This window comes from Ipomoea triloba, chromosome 5, assembly GCF_003576645.1.
Source record: "Ipomoea triloba cultivar NCNSP0323 chromosome 5, ASM357664v1".
In the NCBI taxonomy this organism is placed as follows: domain Eukaryota; kingdom Viridiplantae; phylum Streptophyta; class Magnoliopsida; order Solanales; family Convolvulaceae; genus Ipomoea; species Ipomoea triloba.
The window spans coordinates 27,927,684-27,955,105 of NC_044920.1; the positions used below are offsets into that span (position 1 = coordinate 27,927,684).

Sequence of the window (27,422 nt, forward strand, 5' to 3'; positions counted from 1 at the left end):
ACTTATAATGTACATTATTCTAATACGTAATGTACACTTACCAAATAAGTTTCATTATTATAACACATATTGTACATTATTCTAATTTATAATGTGCATTATTCTAACTCATAAAATTCAACGACGTCGTTTTGAATTGTAGTCCGTATAATTTGCCTTTGTTTTGTCCAATGTCCAATTACATATTCATCAACATATTTCATGTGACTTTATTGTATCAGAGTTGGGTTCGTCGTGTTCAGAATACATCTTTTATTTGTTTTACCCTCATCAGTGTCAGATTTCTATCTCTATAAGTTAAATATTCTATTCTATGTAAAATATGTACTATTTATAGATCAAATCAAATTTTATTTCTTTATTTATTTTTTAAATTTTTCTTATAATTTTAAAAAAATTTTTTGTCGTATTCAATAATATTTTAATATGATTTATTAGTTTATAAATATATAAATTTTATGTACTAATATTAAACTAAATATTACAAAATTAAACCATAAATAATTTAAATCAACTCTGATTAATCAAATTAACCTAACCATATAATTTTTTCTTTTTGAGAACTAGTGACTCTGTTACATTGTTACAATGTAGTAACCTACTGAAGCACAACGAGTCCTAGTGACTCTGTTACATTGTTACAATGTAGTAACCTACTGAAGCACAACGAGTCCTAGTGACTCTGTTACAGTAACCTACTGAAGCACAACGAGTCCTAGTGACTCTGTTACATTGTTACAATGTAGTAACCTACTGACTAGTGACTCTGTTACATTGTTACAATGTAGTAACCTACTGAAGCACAACGAGTCCTAGTGACTCTGTTACAGTAACCTACTGAAGCACAACGAGTCCTAGTGACTCTGTTACATTGTTACAATGTAGTAACCTACTGAAGCACAACGAGTCCTAGTGACTCTGTTACAATGTTACAATGTTGTAACCTACTGAAGCACAACGAGTCAACAGTTGACTTCACTGAGGTTCGAACCCACTCCCATTATCCATGTGGGAGTGTTAATCGGGACTCCAGATGCCACTTGACCACAAGGTCTTTGGCACCTAACCATATAATTAGTATGGAGGGAGTATGCCAGTAGGAGTGAGCGCAGAGTAGATTGGAACAGATTTGGGGAGAATCCGCATCCATTCCGCTAAAGGTGGAATTGTAAAATCTCATATGCAAAGTGTGCAGGTTTTCTATCCGCCAATATCAAATTTAGTGGATTGGATACAGATTTTAAGTTTAAAAAATAAAATAATTTATAATACAAGATTTCAAACATTAATAAATCAAAATAATCAAACATTTTAGAAGTTGCTGAGTTTTTCTAGACATATTCACTAATTCATATTTACCTTTAAGTTTTGACGATTTTAATCTCAAATGTAGGATTTTATGTCTTCATAAAAGTTGTAGCCTTATGAGTTAGCTTTCCAGTGCAACTTAATTGAATCATCTCAATTGGATCATTGTAGACAAAGACATGCCTAAAATACTACACAAGACGGAAATAATCAAAAGTCCAAAGCTCTAGTGAATTTAACAGATTTGGTGGATCCTTGCTCACTTTATTTTATTTTATTTTATTTTTATTTTTTTTTATTTTTTATTTTCTATTCATAATGGAGATCTATGGGCAACCCTCAGCCTTGTCCATAGGTCTTCATCATGTATAGAAAAAATATCTTTCCATATGAAAACAACTAATCAATTAATGTCATTTTGAAAGGTAGTCTAGAGTCTAGACAAAAGAAAATTTCGTTTTGATAATAATCACATAAGAGTCACTTTTCTTTGGGAAAAAATGACAACATAAGAGTCACTTTTCTTTGGGAAAAAATGACAAAAACAATCTTGACAAAGATAATTCTGTTTTGATAATAATTATGTAAGACTTTAAGATCTACTTTTCGATCTTTTGAAAATATGAACAAATATCACTTGTCTGTCCCTTTAATGAAATTTTCTTGCTCTAGCACTATTTGAAGCCCTAAAAATGTATATTATTGATACACTCAAATACAACATTTATTTAATAGACTCTCCATATCATAAAATATGAGATCTTTTAAATACTTCTCTTCGCAATGTCTAGTGCGACAGGCACACTACATTATTCCTAAATATATATAAGACACTTAGCTAAACACCCACATCAAACAAACTTTATTTTAATATGTCATTATTTCAATAACACATTCATGACTGAAACACTTTCTCTCTCTTTCCAAACTTTACCGCTATGGCTACTTTAGCTGCTCATGCCGGTATGACTGAAACACTTTAGCTAGCAAAAGTAGTGGGTCATAAAAGTAGTGGATAACTAAAAGGCATAGGCAGTTTTGCCCCCATCCACAGTGATAATTTGTCCAGTGAGCCAAGAAGCAGCTGGTAAACACAAGAAGGCAACAACTGATGAGATTTCATTAGGCTTTCCTTCCCTGCTTATTGGAGTTCTTTGTAATGCGATCTCTGCTACTGCTTTATAAGATGGCTCCATCTATTATTCAAAACAAACAACAATTTAAAAAAAAAATGATTAACCTTCTATACACTTAATAGATCAAGAGAGATTAAATTACAAATTTGGATCTGAGGTTGAAAATAATTTAATTCCTTACAGAGTGTTCTTGATAAAGTGGAGTCTCAACGTACCACGGAGCCACACCATTAACACGAATACCGTCTTCAGCCCACTCACACGCCAAACTCTTTGTCAACTGATTTATTGCTCCTATATTCATATACGTACCATCCATAATATAAACTATAATTTATAATAGGCCAGGATATCTTTATCATATATTTAGCATGGATAATATTTTGATCAATATCATTTATCAAGAAAAGGTACATAAGTCTTTCCAAATAAGTTTAGGCGAGTTTCAAAGATGAAATGTTTTCAAAAAAAAAAAAAAAACGCTACTCTAATAGAGTTTTCAAGTAACATAGACACAAATTAGCGTTGCAACTAATCACACCAGAACAACTTTTATTTTCGATATAACCTTACCTCCTTGGGCATTTTAAAGTTTCCCTAGCTAACTTAAATATTGAATTACCTTTGGATCCAGAGTAGAGAGAAAACATAGGCACTCCAAATTGCCCAGCAACAGAAGAGATAAACACTATGCTTCCATTTCCAGTTGCCTTTAGAAGAGGGTGTGAAAGTTGACAGAGGTGGTAGGGTCCCTCAACATTGGTACTCATTATCACTGAGTAATCCTCAGTAGTAGAATCAATAGCTTTCTTTGGAATAGATGTTCCAGCATTGTTCACCTAAAATCAAACCAAAATATTCTTAGAATCATGCGCTTACCATTATTTTTTTATACCGCTACATTTTTAACAGACTTTCCATCCCAACAATTCCTTCAGCACCCATAACCTAACTCTGATACCAAATATTACCTTTCCAATTCATTTACTTTAATTTTAGTCATGGGAATTGAAACTTACAAGAATGTGGAGTTTCCCATTAAAATAATCTGCAACTTTCTCCATTAGCTGCTGGCATTGAAGTGTAGATGAACAATCACAGACCGACCCTGTCACCTTGTAACCCTTGCTCCTCCATTCTTGGATACATTTATCCAAGTCCTCCTGTTTACGAGAGCATGTATAGACACTTGCCCCAAAACCTGCCAATTCCTCCACTATAGCATACCTAATACATAAAATATTTTTATTTTCAAAAAAAAAAATACATAAAATATTTTTTAAATAACAAACAAAAGATGAAAACTCAAAAAATTCTTTCTATACTACATATATACATACCCTATGCCTTTGGTGCCACCGGTTACTAAGGCATTCATGCCCTTAAGTGACCACCTTCCATCTCCACTCTTATTTTCAATTTCTGCCATTTGATCTCTTCTATATATATATATGAGCTCACGTACAAAACCTTTAGCCAGATGATATTAATGTTGCTTAGCATTATAACACATTCACAGTTTTATAGTAAAATTAGATGTACTGTGCATATGATAGCCAACCTTTACTTACTTTCAGGCTAGCTTTGGAATTTTGTGACAACCAACTTTACTACTCTTCTAGAAATGAAAGGTCATCTCTAGGAATTTTGGTTCCTAAATTGTAATTTTCGTTCCTAAATTGTAGAGTAATTGTGGGGTTTGTCTCTACATATTGGTCATGTTTACTTCTCGTCCCTAACCTATAACTGACGTTGCAAATCTTGTCATTTTTTTTCCTAACAAAACATTAGAGACGATATTTGCAACGTTAGTTATAACTTATGGACGATGAGTGATATGAGCACGACCAACAAATAGGGACGAAACAGTTATCTTATCTTGCAATGTGTATCATGATCCATGGTGTAACAATCCCAACTATATTGGTGGGGTTTTGTACAAAATATAAATAAAATGTTTTGAAAAAAAAAAAAAAAGCTTTAGGCTTGTATAATATATTAGAATTATATAGAAGAGAAAAGAATTTTGATTAGTTATACCTTTACAATTCTGGTAACATATTATTTAAGTTTAAAAAAAAATGTAATTAAGAAAATTACTCCCTAACATTTCTTATATTGTATTAATATTTTAACAAACATCTCAAATTGTAAGATAGCTTATTGGACTAGATTTATATAGAAGAGAAAAGCATTTTGATTAGTTATACCTTTACAATTCTGGTAATATGTTATTTAAGTTTTTTTTTTTAAATGTAATTAAGAAAATTACTCCCTAACATTTCTTATATTGCATTAATATTTTAACAAACACCTCAAATTGTAAGATAGCTTATTGGACTAGATTTAGAGTTTGAATAAGTTATTAGTATTATAATTCTAATATTACAAGTTTAAGGAAAAAGGGTAAAATTGAATCTCTAAGTCAACTGGATAGTGCAATTAGGCCCCTAAGTAAAATGTTTTTTTTTAATTTTTAAAAATAATAATTAAAATAAGTTATATATATAATTTGACATTATGACATCATATTTTACCAGAAAATACAAGTAATCTATAAAAAATACTAGTTGCACAATTTTTGAATTTTTAATGGCCAATTGCACATTCTTTTTGTTCGATGGTTCAATTGCATAAAGCGTAAAAGTTCAGTGGTCTATTTGACACTTTTTTTATATTAAAAATGAACTTTGTATTTATGGAAAATACATTATTTGAGTAACGAAAATATATTATTTGAGTACTGAAAGTACATTATTTTGTATACTATCAAATAATATAGATTTAGTACTCAAATGATGTATTTTTAGTATATTAAAAAGGGAAAAATGTTAAATAGGCCCCTGAACATTACTCAAAAAGTTAATTAGGTCCTTGTGGTCCAGTGGCATCAAACCCTTCCCTTTATAGTAATTCTTGGGAGACGTTTCGTCTATTGCAAGGGAAGCTAATTCAATACCCTCCATTTGTATATTCTTATTACTTGCGTACTTACCGTTGTGCTTTGCTTACTACAATTGCGTATATGTTGGCTTCTTTTACTTTTGATACTTACTACTTGATGACTTTTCCCTAGCTGAATTGATGTTTAGACTTAGCTTAATGATGCTTCTATGTGCTTGTGCTTAACCACACTCTATTCACTCTCACGTATCATCCTTTAAAAACGACATCCCAAGGATCGAAAGCCCACTTTTCTCACATTTCTTTCCATCCCACGCTTACTTCAAGTGTCAACATTAGTGAATAGTACTGAAATTGTAAGACCATAATAATAATGACTTTAAGTGATATGTTTTGTCTTGACTAAAAAATATATTAAATTGATACATTTATTATTTTATATATATTATACATGCTCAACTATGGCATCCAATATTATCAGAAGCTGGTGACAGTTATGCCCCCATCCACACAGATGACTTGGCCAGTGAGCCAAGAAGCAGCTGGTAAACACAGGAATGCAACCACTGATGAGATTTCATTAGGCTTTCCCTGCCTACTAATTGGAGTTCTTTTGATTACACCCTCTACCTCTCCTGCTTCATAAACTTTCTGGAAATTATATGATCAAAACAAACAACAAATTAAATATAGTTAATAACCATACATATATAAATAGAGAAATTTTAATTTATAAATAGGGAGGACCACACATTATTATTATTATTTTTTCTTACCACTGCTTCATCCTTAAGGCGGGTCTCAACAATCCAGGGAGCCACAGCATTAACACGAATATCATCTTTTGCCCACTCGCATGCCAGACTCCTTGTAACTTGATTTATTGCTCCTATATATATTCATACCGAAATACAAACTATAGTTAGAAAAGATAACGGTTTAGATCCAGTTTTAAATTTGTAGTTCAATTCATACTACCTTTGGACCCGGAGTAGAGAGAAAAATAAGGTACTCCCAAGAGCCCAGCAACAGAAGAGATAAACACAATGCTTCCATGTCCAGTTGCCTTTAGGAGAGGGTGTGAAAGTTGAGAAAGGTGGTAGGGTGCCTCAAAATTGGTACTCATAGTCACTGAGTAATCCTCATCACTCACATCAATAGTGTTATTTGGAATAGATATTGCAGCATTGTTCACCTAAAATCAAAACAAAATATTAATTACCACACCCAAGACCTTTAATTTTAATCCTGGGATGGGATGGGATGGGAGGGTGACAATCAATTGATGATCATAACCAAAACTTACAAGAATGTGAAGCTTCCCATTAAAATAATCTCCAACTTTCTCCATTAGCTCTTGCCTTTGAGGTCTGGATGACAAGTCACATACTGAACTGCTTACTTTGTATCCCTTGCTCTTCCATTCCTGGAAGCATTTGTCCAGATCCTCCTGGTTACGTGAACATGTATAAACGCTTGCTCCAAAACTTGCCAATTCTTCTACTATAGCATATCTGCATATACAAAAAAAAAAAAAAAATTTATTATACTCACACCCAGGGCTGGATTTTAGGGCGTGCAAGACGTGCAACCGCACAGGGCCCCAAAATTTTGGGGGCCCCTAGTCCTGGCCTAATAGTTAGTATATGTATTTGTGATTATATTGGCCCAAAATTAAATTTTTTGTATTTTTCTCTTTGCAACTTTTCTTCAATTCGCAGTTTGTTTATACTTTGATAGAACCTCATTTAGTTACTGGACTCGCAAATAAAAAAACCGGTTGCTCACACCAAAATGCAAAAGTTTGTAACCAACTCGGTTGATATGAGTGGCATGCTCAAGATACTTCATGAGTTCATCATCTAACCCAAAAAAAAAAAAAAAAAAAAAANAAAAAAAAAAAAAAAAAAAAAAGACAAGAAAACTGTATGTGTTCAATTATATTACATACATACCCTATACCTCGGGTGCCGCCGGTTACTAGGGCATTCATGCCCTTAAGTGACCACCTTCCATCTCCTCCACTCCTATTTTCAATTTCAGCCATTTGATTTTTATGAACTCAAAAAATCTTTAGTTGGTTGCTATGATTAACTACGCCAAAGAATACACACACACACATATATATATATAGAGTGACAAATATACTAGCTACCCACTTGTTTCGCAATAGTTATTGTGTGGATTGTGGTCCACACAAATTGTGTGGACCATTGCCCACAAACATGAAATAACGTTGTTTCTTGTATTTATTTTTACATGACCTGTTACAATATACATATTTATAACTCATAATGTACATTGTTCTAACACATAATGTATACTTACCACATAAATTTTATTATTCTAACACATATTGTACATTATTCTAACTCATAATGTACATTATTCTAACTCATAAAATTCAACAATATCGTTCTGAATAGTGGTCCACACAGCGGTGTGGACCACGATCCACACAATAATTTGCCTTTGTGTTGTCCAATAATATGTACATCAACATATTTAATGTGACTTTATTGTATCAGAGTTGGGTTCGTCTGTTCAGAATATATATATATATATATATATATATATATATATATATATATATATAATTTGTCTTACCCATATCAATGTCAGATATCTACCTCTATAAGTTAAATAATCTATCCTATTTTACATATTTACTATTTATTGATCAAATCAATTTTTTTTTTAAAAAAAAGATTTCTTATAATTTTAAATATGATTTTTGTCCTATTTAATAGTATTTTAATATAGTTTATAAATATACAAAAGTTATGTACTAATATTAAACTAAATATTACAAAATTAAACCTTAAATAATTTAAATCAAATCTGATTAACCAAATTAACATAACCAGATAATTAGTATGGAGGGAGTAGGGGTGAGCGCATAGCATATTGGAGCAGATTTGGAGAGAAGCCACAACTATTCCACTAAAGGCGAATTTGAAAATTGTCATTTGCAAAGGGTGCGGATCCAATCCGATCCGATCTGCTAATATCGAATTTAGCTGACTATTGTAGACAAAGATATAGCCCGTATAGCGAGATTTTTTTTCTATACATAATGGAGATATATGGGCAACCTCAGCCTTGTCCATAGGTCTTCATCATGTATAGAAAAAATATCTTTCCATATGAAAACAAGTGATCAATTAGGTCATTTAAATGTTATTTTGATAATCATTATTACATGGACTAGTCCATACAATTGTGTGGACTATAAATAAAAAGTACAATTTTAATAAACTAAAAGAACATTATTTGTGTACGTAAAATATATTTTTTGAATATACATTATTCTAGTACTGAAAGTACATTAGTTTATATATATACTATCAAATAATGCCATACAAAAATCACTCATTTCTTGCCACTCTAATGTTTCAATTTTTAATAAGTTAAAATTTTAAATTAAAAAGAAAAAAAGAAAAAATTAACTACACAGAAATAGTCACGTCAAGGGTGACAAAAATTGTGTGGTTTTTGCAGTGGTGGAAAGCATTTCTCATTATTAAAATAATGTTTATACATGTATAAGAATTTGAAATTTAAAAAGTGCATAAATAATATTATAGTAGTATTGTATTCAACTAAAAAAAATAGATATTTAATATAAATGTAACATTTTTATATTTTGTACAAATATTTTATCATCATTTGTTTATTCATTGTGTAGTTTTTACTTTTTATTTTTTGTTATCGTATCCACAATAATATAATTATTATTATATTAGTACAAGAAAACATTAAAATGCCTACAAAATTTATCTAGGTAATATAATCATGAAAAATCCATCACAATCCAAAATAATGATCAAGCATTGGACACGGCCAAGGCCAAACCCGTACCCGAAAAAAAAAATGCACACTGAAATGTAGGCATGAGCATTGGCACAACCACGATTAATCACATGCCTACTAGCTAGCAGGCAAAATTCCTATGAAACTTATCTGACTTCTCGGCAATTTTTCACCCTTTAAACCTTTGAATTTGTCTTTATGGTCTTCATGATAGTTGTAGCTTTTTGAGTTTGGATTTCTATTGGTGCAAGAATAACTTAATTTGAACATTTCTGCACTGAGATATGATCAAAATACCGAGCAGTGGTCTTATTATGCACGAAATTCAACTCTTTAATATTTTGCTCCACTTTTACTGCCTTGTTTGCATATGTGATCAAAAATAAAAACACAAAGACCTGTTTTTACCACTCCTGTGATCTGCAAGAAAAAAAAAATCCTCTGATAACTTTTACTACCGACAACTTTGGGTAGTTTATGAACATTTATTTATAAATATTTTATGATAATTTATTTATTAATCGTCTAGTTTTATTTTTCGTTTTTATTAATGTACCCACTATTAGTGCAGTGTTCACTTTAGGAGTCTTGTTGTTTTATTGTGAATTAGGACTCTCTTGTACATAGTGTTTATTATCTTGTATTCTCTTCTATGTTTATCATTGAATCATTGAATATACGCAGAGACTTCTTGAGACTTCATCCCCACAATAATATAATAATAATTATATTAGTACAAGTAAACACAAAGATGTCTTCAAAAAGTTATGTAGGTAAATTATGAATTATCATATATCCCAAATAACAATAAATTTGTGATAAAAAAAAAATATATGTATGTAATTTTACTTGTTACAAAGCATTTATTGACAGAATAAACACCATCATTACAATACAATGCCTATGATTCCATATTGAAATCTTCTGGCTTTGCGGTTTAAACCCAAAACAAATTACATTATTAATACACTCAAATACAACATTTATTTTATAGCCTCTCCGATCCATATTATAAATTATGAAAATTTTCAGTACATATCTTCAAATATATAAAAGACACTGACATCTATCAAACAATTTTTTTTTTTTTAAAGCCATTGTTTCAATAGCACATGAATGACTGAAATACTTTAACAAGCAAAGTAGTGGATAACTAAAAGGCATTGGCGGTTTTGCCCCCATCCATAGTGATCATTTGTCCAGTGAGCCAAGGAGCAGCTGGTAAACACAAGAAGGCAACAAGTGAAAATATGAAAAAGCAAACTGCATTTTTTTAAAAAAAAAAAAAAAGCTAAGGGAATTAATAATTAAAATACGCTCCAAGGAACTAGGAAAGACAAGCACCAAACAGAATATCTAAGTTTTGAATTGAAGATTAGAATATGAACCAATTCTATCAACCACCTTGCTAGCTAGCTTGTGATTAGTCATTTCGCATCTGATAAAAATTCTTAAGTGTATAGTAATTACTAAAGCAAATTAATAATTCAATTCATACTAATAAAAATATGGAATTGGACAATTGGCATATTTGGGTTACGGTGCAAATATAATGTAAATGCGGATGGATGTAGCCTCACACTTATTCCCCGGCCTCTATGTCTTCTACAACTTCCATTATATATGTGTATTTTGTGACTCATCATATTCAGCTCCTCGAATTATGATCTATGAAAAGCAATGCAAAAACAAGGAGATAAAGATTAGAAAAAAAAATAGTAACATTTTTTAAAGAAAAAAATGAGCATTAGATAGTAAATAATTAATTAATTAACTCTAACCTCAATCCAACGCTTTAAAATTTTCTGTCCTGCTTCTCGAATTTGCATAGCAGCTTCAATAACAGAAGGGTGACATCGCTCCAACTTAATTGACTGCAAGTGAAACGCAAGAAACCAAGGGATTTCTTCAAAACAACAACATGACCTTAGGACCAGGCGCTCGAGACATTTAAAACAACTTAAATAAGTCCTCAACTGCTTGAGATTTCTATCTTCGATGAGCAAGAATCTCAACTTATTGAATCCTCCTTTATCTACTTCCCATATGTTTCCATGTATCGCATTTTCCAGCTTCAGCACCTCAAGTTGGGGCATCATGCTAATTACACTTAAATCCCGGCTACAAAGATTAGTCCCACTCAACCCTAACTTCTTCAGTTTTAAAGGAAACATACACTGTTCTGGAAAAGTTATAGTGCAGCCAACCAAAACTGAAATTGTTAGCTTCTCAAGCTTTTTCAAATAGTAAATACTATCCAAAATAAGGGGATTATTATTGCTGCAAGATCCACCTCTATAAAAAACTTTTAGTTTTCTTAGCAATGGAAAATTGCGGTATGTTTCCTTTTTGTAAAGAGTTGGACTTGCCCAAGATAATGCTTGTAAATTCTTTCTTTTCTTCATCTGGAATGGAGGATCTAAGGCATACATATTACCAAGTTCAAGATGCCTCAATAGCGGTAAGTCCCAAATTTCACATGGTAGATGGATAGTAGGTGCTCCAAGTTGTGATTCATTACCAGAAACAACAAGTGTTTGCAAATTCAAATTAGTTGACACTATACAATCCAGACCCTCAAACCACTGTGTTACAGATAGGTATCTTAGAAAAACTAAATATGATAAATGCATGGGCTCTCTTTGAAGGAATGAAGATGGAACAAAAGCCAACACTCTTAACAGCCTAAAAGATATAAACATTTCTGGATTTTCATGAAAGAATAAGATGGAGCGAGAGTTGTTTTCTCTACAGAGCACATAATAGTCAAAATTATGTGAGTATAAACTTAGCCAACGACACGAATTTGCAAACATTTTCAAGGGTAATCCTGTTGGGTATTTCCTAATATTTACTGCACAGAAAATACCCTCTTTCTGAGCTTCTCTTATGCAAAAACTATGCAAGGCACTATGCATCCTACATGTCTTCATTTTTCCATCAAAACTTTGATTGTCTATTAAGAGAAGACTATTTAAAATAAGTTCTTCCAAATAACCATAAGCCACATCTTCTAATAACACACCCCACCAGCTGTTCACAAATCCCTCTGCAATCCATAACCTTATAAGCACTTTGACTTGGATTTTACTGCGCCTTGGGAAGACGGCAAGATACAGAAAGCAAACTTTCAAACGGTCAGACAATTGGTTATAATGATGATTAAGTGCACCACGATTTAGAGTTCCAAGTAACTCCAATTCCTTTTCAATTTTCTTCCATTCCTTTTGAATGATTCTGCATTTTGATAGACGTTCTGCAACTACAACAATTGATTGTGGTAATCCATCACATTTCTCCACAACATCAACCCTAATTTTTTCAAATTTTGATACCACACATCCTTTAAGAGAAAGGATATTGCAAAATAAATCCCAACTTTCATTTGGACCTAGCAAAGTCATCTTATGAACATAATCATATGAGTCGAAATACCCCGACTTTAAGTTCTTAGATGTTAGCAATACGCGACTTCCATTTGAATTATATGGAAAACATTCTTGGATATACTCACATTCTTTCCAAAAGTTATCTAAAACAATTAGGTACCTCTTGAATAACAAGCATTTGTATACCTGTTGTGCTAGGTTTTTAAGACTGCACCTTCCCTTTTCAACTTCATCCCGCTCTTCTTCTTGAGTAATTGACCCAAGAAGGTCCCATAGCAATTGGCTCTCTTCGAATTCTTGAGGCATTGTAACCCAACCTCGTACCACGAAACCTGATGCAACTTGTGGATCTCCATAGACGCTACGAGCTAAAGTTGTCTTTCCGATACCCGCCATTCCAACAATTGAGATGACTTTAAATTCATCGTCCTCACCCAAAACCTGGTCCATTATCACTCCATAGTCATGCTGACGACCCACCATTTTGTACTCCTCCTCAAAAACTCTCTTGGTCTTAGACGACTCGGAAGCATGTTTTAACCGAGGATTAATATCATCGGATTCTGGTTGAAATTCACTGGCCACAAAAGCTCGGTAGATGTTTCTGTCGATGAAACTTGAAAAGTTTTCTGCATCAATTTGTGCTCGACACAAGATGATGGAGATTTGCTTGGAAGCTTTGTTTTGGGACTCGGTGTCTTGGGCACGAAGAAAGTTGCTTAGTTGTATTTCAAACTCATCTTCGACTTGGAGTGCAAAGTCTCTGATTTGGGTTTCCAAATCTTTGATTGCAGCAGCAGAAACACCATCGCTAATTCTACAATTTGTTAAGAACAGGGAATAAAGAGTCCCAGAAAGAGAGGTTACTATATCGGGGTTAGGCGCCCTATTAGTCTCACGAATTAGTGTTGCAATAAGAGAAGTCAAAGCAACAGAAGACATCTCGATCTCTCTGTTTCTTGTATTTGATCTGTTTGTGAGTGAAACTTTACTAACAATTCCAAGTGCATATATATTGTACGTGAAGTGCTACCATTTTCAAAGTCAACTTCGCCATCCATTTCATTCCCACGTGGCTATGATTCATACCCCATTTTTTAATAATAAATTGAATATAATATTTCAATTTGCATGGATTTTGAAATAGTAAAATCTAGTTGTATTGATTTTTGACAAATGTGGACTTTTGTTTTTTCACATATCTTTCTCATGCAAATATGGATTTGTGCAGTTTAAAAAAAAAAAAAAAAGTGGCCGGTGAGACGCGCGCTTGGACGATTATTCATTCATTCTTTATATATATATATATATATATATTATTGTTTTTAAGCTGGTCGTGCAACGGCCAGCTTCATTCTCATTCATTATTATTATTATTATTATGGCAAAAACTTGTGTGAGACCGTCTCACCGTGAGACGTGTCGGGTCGGGTCGGATCATGATATAAATGTAACACTTTTACGCACAAATCTCATACTTATATGCTCAAATGTAATACTAATTATGAATAAAAAATTTGTTACTTATAAGGGCAAATGTAATACTTTTATGGGAAAATATAATACTTTTACATTTCGATTTAAAAGTATTACATTTTTCCTCAAAAGTATTATATTTTCCCTTATAAGTAAGGAAAAATTGTCAACATTACTTATTATGAAAAATGTAACACTTCTTTTCTTATAAGTAACAAAAATTGTATTCCTAATTAATATTATATTTGAGCATATAAGTATAACGTTTGCACATATAAGTGTGACATTTGCATGGTGCTTCGACCCGACCCGACCCGTCTCACGAATAAGGATCCGTGAGACGGTCTCACACAAGTGTGACCCTATTATTATTATTATTATTATTATTATTGTAATTATAATTTTTATAATAATAAATAAAAAATAAATAAAATATAATGGTAAAATTGTGGGTCAACAAAAAAATGAGAAAAAACCTAAAACTAATGGAAAGAAGGATTTTTGTGATTGGGTGAGATAGTGGAGGATGACGTGAATGTTAGGCCCACAATTTATAATTTTATATAATAATTAAGATGTTAATAAATATAGTGAAACATGATTCCCTTCGCAGTGCACTACTTTGGAGCTAAATTAAGCAAAAGGTGGATCAAACACTACTTTGAAGCTAAATTAAGTAAAAGGTGGACCAAAAACTACTTTGGTGCTAAAACCTCTCTTCACGATACATGTCCTATTATTATAATTTGCAAAAAATTTGCTGCAATCTTTTGTATTGACATATACATCCTTCAAATATTTTTCAGCGAATCAACGCGCTATAAGAAATTGAAACTGCAAATTGATGAAGCTACGAACTGATAAACTTCAATATGATGAAACACCACCCCACCAATAAAAAATAAAAAATAAATAAATAAAATAAAAAAGATGAAAAGGAAATTTTTTTTTTAAAAAAAATGTCAAGTCATTTTCCATGTCTACATGCAACCTGCTAGATGGAATGTTAACCTGCTATCAGGTAAAATTGCATACATTTGGAGTGTTGAATGGTTTAATTGCATTCTTTTTCGTTCAACGACCAAATTGCATTTTCATGTTTCCTTCGGTGGCCAATTTGGACCTTATTCCTTATATTTATATATGCATTGGAATTGAAGACTTTGTTTGGTGAAGACAAAAACAAAAGAGTTGAGTGGTTGGGAAAGTAGTTGGGAATAAAAAATTATAAAAAAAAAACAAAACAATTATGCTTCAGCCAAATGAAAAACAACAAATAACAACCCTCAAAAAAAAAAAAAAACAATACAAACAAAATTAAAGTAGTTGGGAAAGCAGTAGTAAATGTTCCACTTTGGCAGGATGTGAGGAATTTAAAAGTAATTATTCATTTTCTCATATATTTATTCTCTATCAGAGTGTCCGCAGATAGAGAAAGAGGAAAATCATTTTTATTTCTAATTCACCACACAAAAATGCATCATTTGGTACACATCACCAAAAAACACACCACTAGGTATGCAAATATACACCACACAGTGTTAGCAAATGCACTTTTAGGGGTAGGGGAGTTATGGTGCATTATTTTGGATGTGTGGTGTGTCTTTTGTTGGTGTTTTCTGTGTATTTTTATTGTGGTGTGTTTTCTAACATTGAGTGGTGCGAACAGCACCGACCGCACGAGAAGGCGCACCCACATTTGAACAGATTTATATATATATATATATAAATTCATAAAACTTTGTTGAAATAAATTCATAAGATGAGAATAAAACTTTTTATTCTCAAAAAAAAAAAAAAATCATAAAACTTTGTTGAAATAATAAGGGAATTGAACCCTTAACCTTTCTTAGCACAAACACTAAAACGCATATTTACCAACTACGCCGTAAAATAAACAATGCTATTACAAGTTTTGAACCCAAACCCTTTCACAAGATGAGACACACTTCTACCACTAATCCAACTATTTCATTGTTTACTATCTCTGTTTTTAGATATTTATACTAAAACATGTACTATATATATATATGAAGAGATCCGTTGTTTCTCACGCTTAACTTTTCCTTTTCCTCTGTCAATCCCAGTAGCAATTGGAGATTCAGGCACATTTGTTTTAGAATTTGATGAAAGAACTGTTGACCCTAAATTTTTAGTTATAAACATCAGTAATTATAAATCTATCATCAACTAGACTTGCAATCAACCTTCTCTTCCAAGATTTCATCTTCCTAATAAAATGTAGAGTACTCTGTTTATCCTAATTATACAAAAATTAGCCATCATAATGACTACATAACTTAGAACTGCCCGCAAAGCCTTTTCTAAAAGCGGAGATTCCCCATCATAGTTGACCAGTACTTGCAACCGGCCACTACCCGTACCAGGGCCGGTTTTTTTATTTGCGTGGCCCTATATTATTAAATAAGTGAGGCCCTGTCAAAGTATAAATAAACTGCGAATTGAAGAAAAATTACAAATAGAAAAATACAAAAAACTTAGGTTTAGGCCAATATAATCACAAATACATATACTAACTATTAGGTCAGGACTTGACTAGGGACCCCCAAAATTTTGAGGCCCTGTACTGTTGCCCATCTTGCACGCCTTAAAATCCGGCCATGACCCGTACTCGGTGTTCCCCCTATCGCCCTCACCCTTTTTCATCTTACCATTTTTAAGTGCATTTACTTCAACTAGCTAAATCCATTTATTTATTTCAAATAGTGCATCTATTATCTATATACCATTTTCTTGTGCAAATTCAATTCCTTTGTTTTGTCGCTCATGGAGTCATGGGCGAAGCATTCTCCATGCTTTCAAGCTCAAACTCATCTGGTTTTTGCTCTATAAGCTCATAATCTTTTACCCAACCCATGGCTTCTTGACAATTCACTAAGAGGAAGGAGAAGAAAGTTGAATTGTTGAAAGGAATTGACAAATATAACCTTCATGAAAATGAATTATTAACAAATTTCTAACTATATAACATTAGGGATCAAATGTGATCTGAACAATTAAAGGACTAAATTTGTTCAAATCAATTGACAGGGACTGAATTTCCAAAAGTAAAACAATTGAGAGCCAAAAGCGCCATTTGCAAGACCATCGGCCATAGAATTCTGCTCACGATAGATATGTGATATCCTACTTCTTTCAACTTCTGTGATCATCCTCGTAAGGCTCTCGAAAAATTTGTCATAGCCTTTAAAATTTAAAAAGTGCATAAATATTAATGTATTACTGTATTCAACCGAACAATTAAACAAATTATATTAGATATATTTAATATAAATTAACATTTTTATAGTTTGTATACATATATTATCAATTTATCAGTATTTGTTTATTATTTGTCTAGTTTTATTTGCCTTTTTTATTATCATACCTACCCACAATAATATAATTATAATTATATTAGTACAAGAAAGCACAAAAATACCTACAAAAATTTATGTAGGTAAAATAATGAAAAATCCATCGCAATCCAAAATAAACCCGAATTTGTGATTAAAAAAAAAAAAAAAAGTGTGTTTGTTATTTTAATTGTCGCAAAACATTTACCGACAGAATAAACATGGTTGTTAAAATACATTACATATGCCCCATAATAAAATTTTAATTTCTTACTCCACCATTGTTTGGGAAGAAAACAAAGTACATTATTGATACACTAAAATAAACCATTTATTTAATAGACTCTTCATATTATGAAATATGAAAATTTTTTTATACTTATCTTCACAATATCGTGTGCAACAGGCACACTATGTGTGATTATTCTTAAATATATAAAAGACACTAACATCAAACAGACTTTAAAAAAAAAAAAAAAAGTAGTGGATAACTAAAAGGCATTGGCAGTTTTGCCCCCATCCACAGTGATGATTTGTCCAGTGAGCCAAGAAGCAGCTGGTAAACACAAGAAGGCAACAACTGATGAGATTTCATTAGCCTTTCCTACCCTGCTTATTGGAGTTCTTTCTATTGCGCTCTCTATTTCTCCTGCTTTATAAACTGTCTGCACCATCAATTATTCAAAACAATCAACAATTTGATTAAATAATTAACCTACCATATACTAAATATAACAGAGAAATTAAATGTAAAATTGGAGAAAAATACTCAATTTCTTACGTACCAAAGCTGTATCCTTAAGTGGAGTGTCGATTATCCATGGAGCCACAGCATTAACACGAATCCCGTCTTTCGCCCACTCACACGCCAGACTCTTTGTCACACCATTTATTGCTCCTATATTCATATATACTAAATTATAAAGTCTCGGGTAGTCTTTAAAAAAATAAGTTTTTCATTTTAAACTTTTAGTAAACTTCTCAGTTAGATTTGCTGATACAGTAAATTAAGAGTTTCCTTAGCTAGCTTACGTAATATTGAATTACCTTTGGATCCAGAGTAGAGAGAAACATACGGCACTCCAAAATTCCCAGCAACAGAAGAGATAAACACAATGCTTCCATGCCCAGTTGCCTTTAGAAGAGGGTGTGAAAGTTGAGACAAATGGTAGGGTGCCTCAAAATTAGTACTCATTAACAATGAGTAATCCTCAGCACTGAATTCAGTACTTTTCTTTGTAATAGCTGTTGCAGCATTATTCACCTAAAGTAAAACCAAAAAATTACAACACAATATGTAAACTTTTTAACCTTCCAACTGCATATAACAGTGAAACTTACAAGAATATGAAGCTTCCCATTAAAATAGTCTGAAACTTTCTCCATTAGCTGCTGGGTTTCAGATCTCAATGACAAGTCGCATACTGAACCCATTACTTTATATCCCTTAGTTTTCCATTCTTGTAAGCATTTATTCAGATCATCCTGATTAAGCGTGCACGTATAAATGCTCGCCCCAAAACCCGCCAATTCCTCTACTATGGCATACCTGCAGGTATATACATAATAAAAATAATAAAAGTTAAACATACATACAGAAAAGAAATTATATTTAATTTGTACACATTTAAGGTTCAAGGTTGTAAAATTTCTTACATGTATGTCATGTCATATAAGCGTTTAATTAGACTTAATTCTATTTTTTGTCTAAGATTTATACGTGGCAATTCATTTTTAGTCTTTTTTTTTATCAGAACATTCATATCTGGTCCTATTATTATTGTGACTTAATCATTTTTTGTCCTCTATCAACAAAATAGTTGTAATGCCGTTAAATAAAAAGACGTTCTTCAATTACAATTTTTTTAAAAAAATATAAACATAAAAATATAGCGGGCTCAACTCACTTTTGTATAAAAGTGATCAAAATGTTATTGTATTTAACGACATTTCAACGATTTTGTAGACGGAGGACAAAAAAATGTTTATGCATGCCACAATAATACTAGGACTAAATGTAAATATTTTGATAAAAAATAACTAAAAGCAGACTGTCGTCTATAAATTTAGGACGAAAAATGGAATTTAATTCGTTTAATTATATACATACCCTATGCCTTGGGTGCCGCCGGTTACTAGGGCATTCATGCCCTTAAGAGACCACCTTCCATCTCCACTCTTGTGTTCAATTTCTGCCATTTAATTTTTATGAACTCACTGGATTGGACATGTATCCTATACTAGCAATACACACACATATATAGTGACAAATTCACTGAATCTCGATCTGTTCACTAGTACGTTAGTCTCTTTAATGGATCACGGATTCACAGTCCCTACAAATCTATGTACTACGTACTATATATATATTGTTGTTTGGTGTCATCGAAATCTGGCCCACCGCCCTTTCTGTGGCAAATTATTGTGTCGGTCCACATATAGTGATGTGTGGACCATAATAAAAAAAATACATTTTTAATATACTAAATAAATACTATTTTTAATTTGAATCTTTCTAAGTGTTCTTAATTCTCTTTTGAGTAACATTATCTTTGTCTTCATCTTTACTATTTGTTCTCTTCCTTTTTGTTGGTAGTGTGTTATTTGCAATTCGGTTATTGTTGATAGCATAAATGACAACGTCATGCAATGAGATTATGATATAGGAGCTATGGACTTTCCTTTAGTGTTCTGCTTGGGGTTCATTTGGTTCAACCATTATTGTTTAATGAGTTATTGTGGATAAAGAAATCCCTAGTTTAAGAAAAAAGATTAAATAAATTAATAAAAATTTGAAAATTTAAAATATTATGTATTCCAAAGATATTAAAAGGTAGTTTCTCGCTTCAATTTGCTGGGTAATGGGTTGTTTGAGTACTTTCATTGCCAACAAATCCCCCAAATAGTTAATATGATTGGTTTCAAACTATTCTTTTTTATTTTTTTCATGGTATTAAAGAAATACATATGTATCATTTTTTGGTGTAACTACTAATTTATTTAATTTAATAAGAGTAAAATAGAGTGATTCCGCTTCATTTTGTTGGGTTATTATTTGAGTACTCTCTTTGTCAACCAATCCCCAAGTAGTTAATATAATTAGCTTCAAATTATTTTAAATTTTTTTCATAGTATTAATAAAATACTTGGCAAATAAATATATAACATTATTTTGTACTATAACTTTGATATTTAATTACAAAATATTGTAAAAATAAGATAATGGACAATGTAATGAATATCAATTGATAAATTTGAATGTAAAAGAATATTTGCATGAGAGAAAAAATAAAGACAATATAACTAATGAAATTATTTCTCTTATTTAATTTAATTTTTTGATAATGAATAATTTTTTCAAATAAATGTATTGTAGACACATAATTCTAAATTAAAGAAATACATATATATCATTTTTTGTTGTAGCTACTAATTTATTTAATTTAATAAGAGTAAAATAGAGCGAGAAACTTAATTATGTCAAATTTGATTGAGATGAGGTTCGAACCTAAGACCTTTCTTATAGAAATTAATTGGTAAGTTAAAAGTTAACGGAATGTTAACGGAGAAGAGAATATTAATCGGAATTATCTTAACCATCTATTTGATTAAATAATTCGTCTGAACCATCTATTTGATTAAATAATTTGACCGCCATTTTTTCTACCCATTTTAAGCCTAACTCTCTTTGGCTCTTATTAGTATAGTAGATACCATTTTTAGAAATACAAGGACTAAAATATGAATTAAATTAAACACAATAATATAATAAAGGAATATTCTAAAAGAAATTTCATCACCTCTAATTTATCAGTTGAATATAGTGAGCTAGTCACGATTCTCCAATGTCAAAATAAAAAAGGAGAGAGAGGAAGGGAGAAAGGGGAGAAGTCGTTCTCTATGATGCAAAAACCTGACACAAGCAATATGCTCCCAGGTAAAAAGTGAAAACTCTTAATGATTGTTTAAATTTACTAAAAATATGTAGAGGTAAATATTCATGTGCACATGTTCCGAGACAACTATAATATTTTTTTTAATATCAATATAACTATGATTTTAATATTGAGTATTAATATTTGACATTTATATTTGCACATCGTGTATATAAAAGTCTACTCGAATAAATAAAATCTTAAATATAATCTTGAATATAGTAGTATATTATGAAATAATAGTTGTACTTGTATTAGGATATTCTTACCCCTAAATCTCTCACTTTCAAAAATAGATCTCACTTTCATATCATTAAATTTGCAATTTCTAAACTATTTGTTCTACATCCATACAAATCTCTCTCACTTTTAAAAAATGGATCCCACTTGCATATTGTATTATAAATATAATAAAAATAATAATAAAACGAATAAAAAATTAAGAAAAAAAAGTATGGCAGCGACAGCTTTTGCTGCCATTTAACAAGCTTACAGCAGATGCAAGCTTGCTATCCATGTTGACAAGAAAAATAAAAGAAAATTAATTTTTAAAATCCACATCACTTAGAAAGAGGTATCTTCGCTAGGTTAAGGATAGTCTTACATTTGAAATTTAAAAAGTGCATAAATATTATTGTATTACTGTATTCGATAAGCTGAAAAAGAATTATATTATATATATTTAATATAAATGTAACATTTGTATAGTTTGTATACATATATTATTATTATTATTATTATTTGTTTATTAATTGTCTAATTTTATTTGTCTTATTTATTATCGTCACTACCCATCCACAATAATTATAATTATAATTATTTTAGTACAAGAAAGCACGAAAATGTCTACAAAAATTTATGTAGGTAAATAATGAAAAATCCATCACAATCCAAAATTACGACATATTTTTTATTTAAAAAAGTGTTTGTTATTTTGCTTGTTATAAAACATTTGACGACAGAATAATTACTACTTTTGTTAAAATACATTCCCCATGCCCCCATAAAAAAAATTTCTTAATCCACCATAGTTTGAACCCAAAACATCAAAAGTACATTATTGATACACTAAAATACAACATTTATTTTTCCATATTATGAAATATGAAAATCTTTTAATACTTATCTTCACAATATCTGGTGCAACAGACACACTATATGTGATTATTCTTAAATATATAAAAGACACTAACATTAAACAGACTTTTAAAAAAAAATAAAAAGTCATAAAAGTAGTGGATAACTAAAAGCCATTGGCAGTTTTGCCCCCATCCACAGTGATGATTTGCCCAGTGAGCCAAGAAGCAGCTGGTAAACACAAGAAGGCAACAACTGATGAGATTTCATTAGGCTTTCCTTCCCTGCTTATTGGAGTTCTTTTTATTGCGCTCTCTAGTTCTGCTTTATAACATGTCTGCACCATCAATTATTCAAAACAAAACAATTTTATTAAATAATTAACCACGCATATATAATATACCAGAGAAATTAAATTTAAAAATTGCAACCACAAAATAACTTAATTACCCCAACTGTAGCCTTAAGTGGAGTGTCGATTTTCCACGGAGCCACGGCATTAACACGAATCCCGTCTTTTGCCCACTCACACGCCAGATTCTTTGTCACACTATTTATTGCTCCTGTATCCATATCAAATAATAAAGTCTCGAGTAATTTTTAACTTTCATAGTAAATGAAAATTTTAATTTCCTTAGCTTACATGATATTGAATTACCTTTGGATCCAGAGTAGAGAGAAACATAAGGCAATCCAAAATTCCCAGCAACAGAAGAGATAAACACAATGCTTCCATGACCAGTTGCCTTTAGAAGAGGGTGTGAAAGTTGAGACAAATGGTAGGGTGCCTCAAAATTAGTACTCATAATCACTGTGTAATCCTCATCAGTGAAATCGGTAGTTTTCTTTGTAATAGCTGTTCCAGCATTATTCACCTAAAGTAAAACCAAAAAATTTACAGCACTCAGTAACTTTTAACCTTCCTAGCTAACTACTGCCTATAACACTGAAACTTACAAGAATATGAAGCTTCCCATTAAAATACTCTGAAACTTTCTCCATTAGCTGCTGGGTTTCAGATCTAGATGACAAGTCACACACTGAACCCATTACTTTATATCCCTTAATTTTCCATTCTTGTAAGCATTTATTCAGATCCTCCTGATTAAGCGTGCACGTATACCCGCCAATTCCTCCACTATGGCATACCTGCAGGTATATATATATATATAAATTAAAACTAAAAATAAGGGCCTTTCTCTGTCCGGATCCACCCGTAGAATCAAACTCGGATTCTCCCAAAATTCTTCCCCACAAAGAGAGCTAATTTGCCACTTGAACTATCCCATTACAGAAAAAGTAAATATATTTGTACACATTAAAGATGCATGGAATTGAAGGTTGTAATATAAAATTTGTTCCATGTATGTCATATAATTAAGCCTTTAATTATATACATACCCTATTCCTTGGGTGCCTCCTGTTACTAGGGCATTCATGCCCTTAAGGGACCACCTTCCATCTCCACTCTTCTTCTCAATTTCTGCCATTTAATTTTTTTATCTGAACTGTACTCGCTGAATATTTAGCCGGATGATTGTAGTGTTGTGATGAACTAACTACGCATATATATAGTGACAAATTCACTGAACATGTCCCCACTAGTCTCTTTCAATGATATTATAAATACAGTGTAACACCTCCATTTTCCAAAAATAAAATTCAAAAAAATGTCTTTATCATGACATGTAACACCCTATTTTCCAAAAACAAAATTCAAGATAACTTTTGAAAATTTATTTTTTATTAATTTGCATTGGTGTAGCATGATTCTTATATAAAAAGATCATGAGTTTAATTCTTGCTCACATTTTTTTGATTGAGCATGTCGCACTGAATTTTCTTATTGTAGATTTAATTTGCAACACGTCATCAAATAGTGGCGGTCGATTACGTTTATTATCGAACATTGATAGTAAATTTCTACTTTTCAAAATTTTTCAAAAAATTTATAATTTTCAATCTTTGAATTTGAATAGTAGTCAAAATAAACGTGCATTTGAATATATGATAGCCAACCTCTATATACTTTTAAGCCATCTTTGGAATTTCGTGCGTCAAACTTAGAACATCCATGGGAACCGTAGCCAAGCTAAGTGCTTTACGTTATTTTTATATTTTCCCTTATTGTCTCTCTTGATGGGGATAATTAACAAATATTTTGTTGTACCCTGACCATAGTCCCTTTATATTTCTAATTTAGCCTCTCATCAAGTTAGAAAATTTTTTTTATGGTATCTACACAATAATTTTTATGACAAATTAGAACTTTAGTCATAAACTTTATTCCAAATAGATCACATTGATCTTGATTAATGCAATCTTTTGAGTTTTTTTTTTTTTTTAATTTAGAAAACATTCTTATTAATAACATAGGAATTAGTTATTAGTATTCTTAAGAAAGATATTAACATAAATTAGAAAGTCCCACTGGCCACAACCATAGTTAATTAAGGAATGGGTGTAACATGACTCTTTGTAACTCTTGTATTTGAGAATAACAACAATATTATTAGTATTGTAAATTGTAAAAGAAGGTTTAGCCTAAGTTGCACATAGCAAAGTAGCAGATCAGACCAGGTCAAATTAACCAAGAAGCCTAATAAATCACTCTCATTAAAAGTCGAAATTGAAACTTTAATTTGTAGTTACCAAAACAATAGGCTTACCAACTTGGTTGAGATTTCCCTAATAGAGTTTTAATAATTATACTTGTTGAAGTATTCTCCAACTATAATGATAGTAAATAGCTAGAAAGCTCCCATAATGAACTAGGAAAAGATAGATAAACATTATGCTTTGAAGCCAAAGCAAAATACATTATGATACACTCAAACACAACATTTATTTAGTAAACTGCACCCAAGTATAAAAGGCACAGATAGATATCACCATTATTTCTTCCCAAAAATATTGAATCTTCAACTTCAAGCTAAGGGCTCTCCACATCCTGATCCGACAGAGCATATGGAGATATCGCCATTATTGGGTGGTAAAAGTGGACGATTAAAGGTCATGGGCAGTTTTGCCCCCATCCAAAGTGATGATTTGTCCAGTGAGCCAAGAAGCAGCTGGTAAACACAGAAAGGCAACAACTGATGAGACTTCATTAGGCTTTCCATGCCTGCTAATTGGAGTCCTTTCTACTGCTCTCTCTGCTTCTACTTTAAAACCTGGATGCGCCTATATATAATTCAAAACAAACAACAATTTCAGTAAATAATGAACCACCAATTGAATACACTTAACCAAGAAGTTAAATTTAAAATTGGAGAAAATAACTTAATTTCATACACAAACTGCATCCCTAAGTGGAGCGTCGACTATCCATGGAGCCACGGCATTAACACGAATACCATCTTTTGCCCACTCACACGCCATACACTTTGTCACACTATTTATTGCTCCTGTGATATGATCATAACATATAACATATTCAAATAGATAAATAAGAAGTTTCCTTAGATTATATAATATTGAATTACCTTTGGATCCAGAGTAGAGAGAAACATAAGGCATCCCAAAATGCCCAGAAATAGAAGAGATAAACACAATGCTTCCCTGTCCAGTTGCCTTTAGAAGAGGGTGTGAAAGTTGAGACAAATGGTAGGGTGCCTCAAAATTAGTACTCATAATCACTGAGTAATCCTCCGCAGTGAAATCAGTAATTTTCTTTGTAATAACTGTTGCAGCATTATTCACCTAAAGTAAAACCAAAAAATTACACCACTCAGTAACTTTTAACCTTCCTAGCTACTGCCTATAAGTCCATAACACGTACTAAAACTTACAAGAATATGAAGCTTCCCATTAAAATAGTCTGAAACTTTCTCCATTAGCTGTTGGGTTTCTGATCTGGATGACAAGTCACATACTGAACCCGTTACTTTATATCCCTTAATTTTCCATTCTTGTAAGCATTTATTCAGATCCTCCTGATTAAGCGTGCACGTATAGATGCTCGCCCCAAAACCCGCCAATTCCTCCACTATGGCATACCTGGTATATACACAAAAGAATTTATATATATTTGTACACATTAAAGATATGATGCATGGAAGGTTAGTTGTAAAATTACTTCCATTTATGTGATATAATTAAGCCTTTAATTTTATACATACCCTATGCCTTGGGTGCCGCCGGTTACTAGGGCATTCATGCCCTTAAGAGACCACCTTCCATCTCCACTCTTGTGTTCAATTTCTGCCATTTAATTTTTATGAACTCACTGTATTGAAGGTGTATTTAGTGGGATGATGTTATTGTGATGAACTAGCTATACTAGCAATACATACACATATATAGTGACAAATTCACCGAACCTCTGTCCACTAGTTAGTCTCTTTAATGGATCACGGACTCACATGCAGTACCTACAAGTCTGTGTAGTGTGTACTATATTATATTGTAGGATGGATGTTTCATGATTTTGTGGAAATCGAGTCTACTATAAATCGGGTATACATGTACAAAATGAGATAGAAAAATAGTAATATTATTAGCTCGGAGTCCTAGGCACAAAAAAATACACAGAAAGACTGAGATACTGATTCAAAACAGCAGGAGAGAGAAGACTCAGATCAAAGGGTTGAGCTTGTAAAATTTCATTGTTTGCTAGAAGAGAATTGAATTGAAATTCTGCCTTTCATGGAATAAAAATTCCTACCCCTCCCCTTAGGAATAGAAATTCCATGCCAATGGGAAAAAAAATAAATGTGTGGACAATTTTGTCCTTGTTTTGTTAACCCTCTGTAAATATTTATTATTATTATATAAGAATATTTTAGTTTTTTTTATCACTTCCTCCCTTTTAATTCTTATATACTAAACATTATACTTGAAACTCTCGATAATTCTATTCTTGCCAACTAAACAATTGCATTTCCCAATAATTTCATTATTCTAATTCTTATATACTAAACATTATACTTGAAACTCTCGATAATTCTATTCTTGCCAACTAAACAATTGCATTTCCCAATAATTTCATTATTCTAACCCTGTTCAAAAAAAAAAAAAAAAAAAAAA

The 27,422-nt window shown here is 31.6% G+C and overlaps 5 protein-coding genes and 1 pseudogene across 7 annotated transcripts in view; all 6 read right to left on the reverse strand.

Moving 5' to 3' along the window:
* Positions 1-7,434, reverse strand: part of LOC116020510 — a 9,233-nt gene extending 1,799 nt beyond the window's left edge. The window contains exons 1-10 of the mRNA XM_031260980.1: positions 7,304-7,434; positions 6,655-6,862; positions 6,327-6,543; positions 6,125-6,237; positions 5,868-5,999; positions 3,464-3,607; positions 3,067-3,283; positions 2,626-2,738; positions 2,329-2,504; positions 1,063-1,154 (exon numbers count right to left, since the gene is read on the reverse strand). Coding sequence (XP_031116840.1) covers positions 1,063-1,154; positions 2,329-2,504; positions 2,626-2,738; positions 3,067-3,283; positions 3,464-3,607; positions 5,868-5,999; positions 6,125-6,237; positions 6,327-6,543; positions 6,655-6,862; positions 7,304-7,395 — 1,504 coding nt within the window. The 5' untranslated portion in view covers positions 7,396-7,434. The remainder of the gene's footprint in view (positions 1-1,062; positions 1,155-2,328; positions 2,505-2,625; positions 2,739-3,066; positions 3,284-3,463; positions 3,608-5,867; positions 6,000-6,124; positions 6,238-6,326; positions 6,544-6,654; positions 6,863-7,303) is intronic.
* A 2,850-nt stretch (positions 7,435-10,284) lies between these two features.
* LOC116020671 (putative late blight resistance protein homolog R1A-3) lies at positions 10,285-12,185 on the reverse strand. Of its 2 annotated transcripts, XM_031261155.1 has the most exons (3): positions 10,943-12,185; positions 10,742-10,829; positions 10,308-10,379 (listed from the first exon to the last, which is right to left on the reverse strand). In XM_031261155.1, the coding sequence occupies exons 1-2, from the start codon at positions 12,092-12,094 to the stop codon at positions 10,779-10,781; spliced, it is 1,203 nt and encodes a 400-aa protein (XP_031117015.1). In that variant the 5' UTR covers positions 12,095-12,185; the 3' UTR covers positions 10,308-10,379; positions 10,742-10,778. The 2 variants fall into 2 exon arrangements, with proteins under 2 accessions (XP_031117016.1, XP_031117015.1); XM_031261156.1 differs by lacking the exon at positions 10,742-10,829 and having other exon boundaries at positions 10,285-10,379.
* Positions 12,121-13,492, reverse strand: LOC116020511 (putative disease resistance RPP13-like protein 2). Its single transcript, XM_031260981.1, has 2 exons — positions 12,187-13,492; positions 12,121-12,131 (listed from the first exon to the last, which is right to left on the reverse strand). Exons 1-2 carry the CDS (start codon positions 13,490-13,492, stop codon positions 12,121-12,123), a joined length of 1,317 nt encoding a protein of 438 aa, XP_031116841.1.
* A 4,133-nt stretch (positions 13,493-17,625) lies between these two features.
* On the reverse strand, positions 17,626-19,654 carry LOC116020686 (tropinone reductase homolog). Of its 2 annotated transcripts, none has more exons than XM_031261179.1 (5): positions 19,493-19,647; positions 18,724-18,931; positions 18,430-18,646; positions 18,168-18,280; positions 17,626-18,047 (listed from the first exon to the last, which is right to left on the reverse strand). In XM_031261179.1, the coding sequence occupies exons 1-5, from the start codon at positions 19,579-19,581 to the stop codon at positions 17,874-17,876; spliced, it is 801 nt and encodes a 266-aa protein (XP_031117039.1). In that variant the 5' UTR covers positions 19,582-19,647; the 3' UTR covers positions 17,626-17,873. The 2 variants fall into 2 exon arrangements, with proteins under 2 accessions (XP_031117039.1, XP_031117040.1); XM_031261180.1 differs by having other exon boundaries at positions 17,915-18,043; positions 19,493-19,654.
* A 2,694-nt stretch (positions 19,655-22,348) lies between these two features.
* On the reverse strand, positions 22,349-23,884 carry LOC116020688 (annotated as a pseudogene).
* Positions 23,885-25,400: 1,516 nt separating this feature from the next.
* Positions 25,401-26,620, reverse strand: LOC116020512 (tropinone reductase homolog). Its single transcript, XM_031260982.1, has 5 exons — positions 26,516-26,620; positions 26,186-26,393; positions 25,880-26,096; positions 25,695-25,801; positions 25,401-25,577 (listed from the first exon to the last, which is right to left on the reverse strand). The coding sequence occupies exons 1-5, from the start codon at positions 26,602-26,604 to the stop codon at positions 25,401-25,403; spliced, it is 798 nt and encodes a 265-aa protein (XP_031116842.1). The 5' UTR covers positions 26,605-26,620.
* Between the last annotated feature and the right edge of the window lie 802 nt (positions 26,621-27,422).